Source organism: Cynoglossus semilaevis, chromosome 5, assembly GCF_000523025.1.
Source record: "Cynoglossus semilaevis isolate Cse_v1.0 chromosome 5, Cse_v1.0, whole genome shotgun sequence".
Classification (NCBI taxonomy): Eukaryota; Metazoa; Chordata; class Actinopteri; order Pleuronectiformes; family Cynoglossidae; genus Cynoglossus; species Cynoglossus semilaevis.
Genome location: NC_024311.1, coordinates 12,655,061 through 12,661,060, shown reverse-complemented (window position 1 = coordinate 12,661,060; position 6,000 = coordinate 12,655,061). Strand labels below are relative to the sequence as shown.

General features: G+C 38.3%; 1 protein-coding gene across 1 annotated transcript in view; it reads left to right on the top strand.

Annotated features, from left to right (window-relative positions):
- Positions 1-6,000, top strand: part of myom2b (myomesin 2b) — a 28,824-nt gene continuing 22,824 nt past the window's right edge. Inside the window, exons 1-5 of the mRNA XM_008310569.3 lie at positions 1-128; positions 3,022-3,125; positions 4,877-4,934; positions 5,022-5,176; positions 5,282-5,368. Of these exons, the coding sequence (XP_008308791.1) occupies positions 3,043-3,125; positions 4,877-4,934; positions 5,022-5,176; positions 5,282-5,368 (383 nt within the window). The 5' untranslated portion in view covers positions 1-128; positions 3,022-3,042. The remainder of the gene's footprint in view (positions 129-3,021; positions 3,126-4,876; positions 4,935-5,021; positions 5,177-5,281; positions 5,369-6,000) is intronic.

Below are 6,000 nucleotides of genomic sequence, written 5' to 3'. Positions count from 1 at the left end.
GCCTCAGGCAGTGGTACGGGGGTCGGTTGCTGGCGGGTGGAGGTTTGTTGGCCCGGTGCTTGGTTTAGGCTGACTCCCTGTGGGTTCAGGCTGTCACCCGAAGTCACAGCAAAGGATATCCTCGAGGGGTAAGAAAATTAATTGAACTATTCATTTTTTAATATTGTATTTAATATCAGCTTTTTCTGTTTTGTAATGAGTGTAGCTGGTGAAATGAAATGGATGGAGGTATAGAGTGCAGGTTGCACAGATCCCAACCTGGACAACAGGAATGAGAATTTGGATGTTTGTGCAACAAAAATGTTGGACTGTACTTGAGATTAATGATTATTTCGGGCCGTGATTGATTTTTTTCTTTTGACAGACAGGAAATTTAGCATGTTGGTGGTAGAATGAATGGTCATATTTGGTAGGAACCCTCAGGCCTAAAATTGCATGGGAAAAAAAGCTGATGTTTCTTTATACTCCTGAATTAAAAAAACCTTGATATTCGAAAAATGACTGTGATGTGAAATATTGTATTTTAACTGTGACCCTAAGAAACGCTTAGGTGTCATTTACCAGACATTTATGGTGTTAAGACACTGACAATAGCAGAGGACTGTCATTGGAATTGGAATGCACATAGGATTCAGGCTGAGAACACAACCCGCCTGCAGGTCAGGTGACTGGATGACTTTAATGCTTCATATTGTATCACTGAAGGAACATACCTAGTTATGGGATGATGTCTTGTAATAGCACAAGTGATGATGTCATGTTCATTGGCAGCTACAGTATGTGAAAGACCATATGTTCTTCACAGATCTAATTATCGTTCATGTCTGCAAACAAACTCTTGAGCAATGTTATTGTTTGGGTTTATTCTTCCCAGTATTGTCTCACAGATCTTCCACAAATTATTAAACTGTGATACAATTAAAGATCTTTACAAACAGTGGGAATAATCCTTTAAATTATCAGCCACAGTATGTAGTATGGGAATGTGTCACTATCAAGAACCTTGTCTTGGTGTTCTGAGCAATTCCTGCATCAAACCTCTGCTCATTACATGTAGTACACTCTTGCCTGTCTGTTTGATTGACTGTTTTGGGGCAGTGGCCTCTGGTAATGGTGACCCTGAAGCTGGATGAGTCTTTAAGTGATGTTGAAGTAGCAAAGCTGGGCAAAGGAGAATCGCTTCATGTTTCATCTGACCTTATTTCTCGCCCCTTGAGCCTTGGGTGATGTAAGATAATTATTTTCCACTGTGTGTGATGTAAAGTACAGTTATGCAGTTGTGGCCTCATTTAACACAACCACTAATATCTGATGGTACACGGTATTTGGAAATTGTGTCCTGTCCTCACCTAAACTTGAAAACACTTGGCTTAGGGATTAATGAAGATAGGCCCAGTTTATAGTTTCATGTCACAGAAGTAGATCTAAAGAAACTTCTTATACAGGAGGTTTTAAATGATGTGAAAAATGTCTCTCATCCAGTGAGAAACTGATTAAAATTGTCATTCATTTTCTTCTTCAAAATTCAAAGTCACAGTATACTGTATTGCACTTGATAGAAGTATTCAAATGTTTACATCACAGCCTGATTAGTTCATATATTGGTGCTTCTGATTGGTCAAATTTGCATGACTTTCAGGATGACATGACTTAAACGACACTCAAAAAGTTTCACGTTCTTTTCTCCAATAGTCTTCACTATGATTCAGCAGTCAGGTGTCAGGTTTGTTTTGGTCCACCAGATTATTCTGATTCTGATTATATTTGTGAATAAGCTCCCCATCACCTCTTCTTGGTGGTTCCATTCTTTGTCCAAACAACCTTCAGCTGGGAACTAACAGCTAGCATGCAGTGTGCAGTTTATCTGACATATAATGCACTATCAATCAGCAGCGTAAAAAAAACATTTGGAATCTGACTGCTGGACTGCACACCTGATGTATTTTTGGACTGGGATAAACCTGGCAAAATGAGCATAAGAAAAACATGGATGTAATTTAGACATTAGCAATCCTCTGTGGATATGCAGAGATGCAAGTCATGACTAAGGCTTGTCACGTATACAAGGTATGTTTGTTTGAGAATTTTCATAACCCACAAGTATTTGGATGTTGGGGTCTTGTATCAGGATGAGGGGTTTGAATCAGAAAAAGGAAAATATGATCAGTCAAGGAAGGATCAGAGTAACGGGCTGGTGAAAGCATTGTATCTATGAACTTCGCACAATAGAGACATGTGATGTGCAGTTTCTAAAATATTTTTTAATGAAGAAGGTCTGATTTACTTTGTTAAGATTGTTTATTATAAAACTTGGTGTGTCTTTCTCACAGGTGTCACAGCAGCAGATAATTTGCATTAGTTATTTAGCACAGTGTTTACCAGTTAGTTCAAAACCACAACCTCCTGAAGGGAAAAAAACCTAGCTTCCTTCAACTGAACTTGGGCTACATCAGTCATATCATGGCAGCATCTGTTCCAACAAAACACACCTGTAGGAACCGTCTGTCTAAATTTAGAACTGTCTTTGTTAAGTCCTCTCTCTTGGCCTTTGACACATCTTCTTTTTTGGTCTAACAATAGGCCACTCTTCATTCACGGCTCTGTTTATGTTTATGTCCATGTGTCTACGTTGCTGGTGTTGTAAATCAAACCTAGCTATCTTGTCATTGCGTGAGCCGTCTGCCAATAGACTCTTGTGTTAATGTGTATATGTATGTGACGGCTTTGTCTTGTCTAAATTCCAGGGAGGGCGGTCTACTTTACAAGGGATAAGAAAGCAATCATTATTGGCTAACGTTGTTGTAATGTAAAGCTGTGAGCATAAAGAAAGACTGGATTTAACTTCCAAAAATCTCCACGTCCCCTCACAGGACACAATCAACAGTTCTCTTGTCTTTGTTTGAGACTGAAATTTCTGTGTGTTTGTTTGTCTCTGTAACGACCGCTGATATTTCAAGGTGAGAATTCACTGCACTGTACCATACTTGTGTTTTGTCTTTGTGTTTGTTGCTGGTCCAACAGGTCAGTACAGACAGTGTCACCATGTCAGTGTGGAGCAAACGTGGGACATACAACCAAGAGTACTACCACAAACAGAGCCAATATGTGGTTAAGGAATACAGCAGGTACAGCATAGACAAATGATATCTATAATTATGCCTGGATATCATAAAGTCTAACACGGTAGTTTATTAGATCCATTATCATTACTAATAGTATCACTAATATACCAGAGGTGTGGACTCAAGTCACATGACTTCGACTCGAGTCACAAATTGAATGACTTTGGACTCGACTTGGACAGTACCATCAAGTGACTCGTGACTTCACTTAGACTTGAGCGTTTTGGACTTGAAAAGACTTGCTTCTATCCTGTTGCTGTGTAGACACTTTAAATGAAAGAATGGATGAACGCACTCCGCAACAGTCACCTGAACTGGCTGTTAAAAAACACCCCGTCCTTAATAACGCCGGACACAAACTACCGCGGAACCTTTGTTCCGCTACCACTCCCGAACCTTAGTTCCGCCCCGTCTTATCAGTCTGCATTTTTTTCCAACTTCGTTTGACATCTGAAGTTGCACAAGGAACGGTACGTTTTAAATTAAGTTAACGTAAGTAAAATGTTCTAAAACTGTGTAGCGAAATCTATGATAATTACTAATAACAATACATTAGAAACACGGTAATGAGTGGGATTTAAATGTGCGCTCAATTAAGAATAAGTGCGCCATTTTAGTTTTCCTAAAGACGGACTTTGCAGACAGGAGAACAAAGTTACACTGATGGTTATTCTCACTCTCAGTCAATTGACAAAAACACCAAGTTTACCTCGCGGGAAATGTGAGTTACTGGTCAGGAGGCTTTCGTACTTTACTCGAAATTGAAGCTGCAGGACTTTGGGTTGGACTTGTGACTTGTGAGTCTTTGACTTCGGACTTGAGGTAAAAGTCATAACTTGTGACTTGTAAGACAATGACAGGGTCCCGCCTCTGCCAAAAAACAACTGTTAGACTTGGTTTAGGATAACCTTCAGCACATTAACTTTGCATATTTTTAACACAGGCTTCTTTAACCACTACTGTAGCGCTCACTGTGACACTGTAGGACACTCTACCTCCATGTTTAGTCTGTGTGTTTATTTGACTGTTAACGCAACTAGATTCATGTCTAACGTTCATTCTTCATTTTCTTGCCACTGTTCACTTTCTTGTTTGTTCTTGATTGTTCTTGTTTCAATATTTGCTGATCAGCAGCTACATATAACTCTACACACAAGTTGGAGAGTCAAACTAAGTTTTAACATTTTCTTTAACCTATTGAAGTTGCTCTGTTTTTGCTACAATAGAGCATAAAATGTTCTCTTTTTTTCTAGCTTCAGGTAAGTATGTTGGCTTTTATTTGTACCCAATGTTTTTTTGAGAACTGTGTTGAGTGTCAATTAAATTAGATCCTCTATCTTTTGAAGAAATATTTGTATGCAGAGTTTGCTTGAAAGTCTATCATTTTCCAGATGGATATATTTGTCATAGTTGATAAGCCACACCACTGCGATGTGCATTTAGTTCTTCTTTTAGTAAGGAACAATCTCACTGATGAGATGAATGGATGAACATCTCCTCCGCTTCTTGAACTTTGATGGAGGTAGAGAACAGGCTTCTGCCCTGAACCCTTAAAAACAGTCCTTAAAAAACAGAGATGGATCTTAATTTCTTCATTTTTTATTAATAATTATTATTTTCGTTTAGGTCAGAAACCAGCTCCAGGCCAAATATGACTTTCAGGGAACAAGGAACCTAAATGTTATTATTCTTTTTTTTGGATTTTTACTCCCCTGTTAGCTGTTAAATGTTTTTTGATGTGTAATTTTTTTTAGCTCTGTAAAGATGGAGGAACGATATGAGCATAAAAAACAATCACGCATCCAGGAAGTGGTAAGTCAACAATCAAATGTCAGTTTAAAGATGAGTAGAGTAATGTAAATATAGGTTGTTTGTTATCTCCCTTATCTACTTTCCTAGGTCACCACAAAGATGAAGGAGAAATATGTGCGTGAGGAGCCAATGATCAGGGGACCAAGCTTTGTGGTCCGACTCAGGTCCCACACTGTGTATGAAAACACTCCCATCAAACTCTTCTGTACTGTGGAGGGCTTTCCCTTACCATTGGTCAAATGGTAAATAAGACATAAAATAAGACATTAATTAAATAAATAAACACCCACATTGTGTTAAAGAAAAATAAAATTCTGTCGCAAAACTGTAATTTTCTTTCCTTACAGGTACAAAGATGGTGTGATTTTGGACATTTCCTCTGGAAGGTATCTAGTAACATCCAAAGGTGGAAGCCACGCCCTGGAGATTCCCAGGTACAGTAATGGGAACTGTTGTTTTAGGCTGGGGACCCACTACACAACATTCAGTTATTAAACAAGTCAGTTGAAAAAACTCAAACCAGGGCTGTAATTTTTTTTATTTTTTATCATTAACCAGGTTTATAATGATCGTAACTAATGAGGTAACTAAAAAAAGTGCACAACATCAATCCAGAAAAATTAACATTCCTACATATAACAAATATATAAAAACTGTATTGAAGGAACATTGAGACAAATAACACTAGATTTGTATTTATTTCATATTTCCATAAGATGAAAGGATAGAATTATTTAAATAAAAAAAAAGTACAACTCCAGTTGGTACTTTATAGAGATGTTTTAATTTTAGACATTACTGTGTGTCTTGATGGTGGCGTGTGGAACACAGTGAGAAATTTCAGTGAAGCCGTTGTCATCAATGATATGTGTCTACAGTCAGTCATAGTCCATTGACAACTATGGCAGTGAGCTTGTCAGGCAGGTCTGACGCAACCCAGGCATCCAGCCTCTACATACATGTTCGGAGTTGACAGCTGAAGCTCTGTGAACTTTTGGGCAGTGTGTGCAATGGCATGTTTTTTCGACAATTAATCAGACCAATGATTTGTGGAGATACAGTGCAA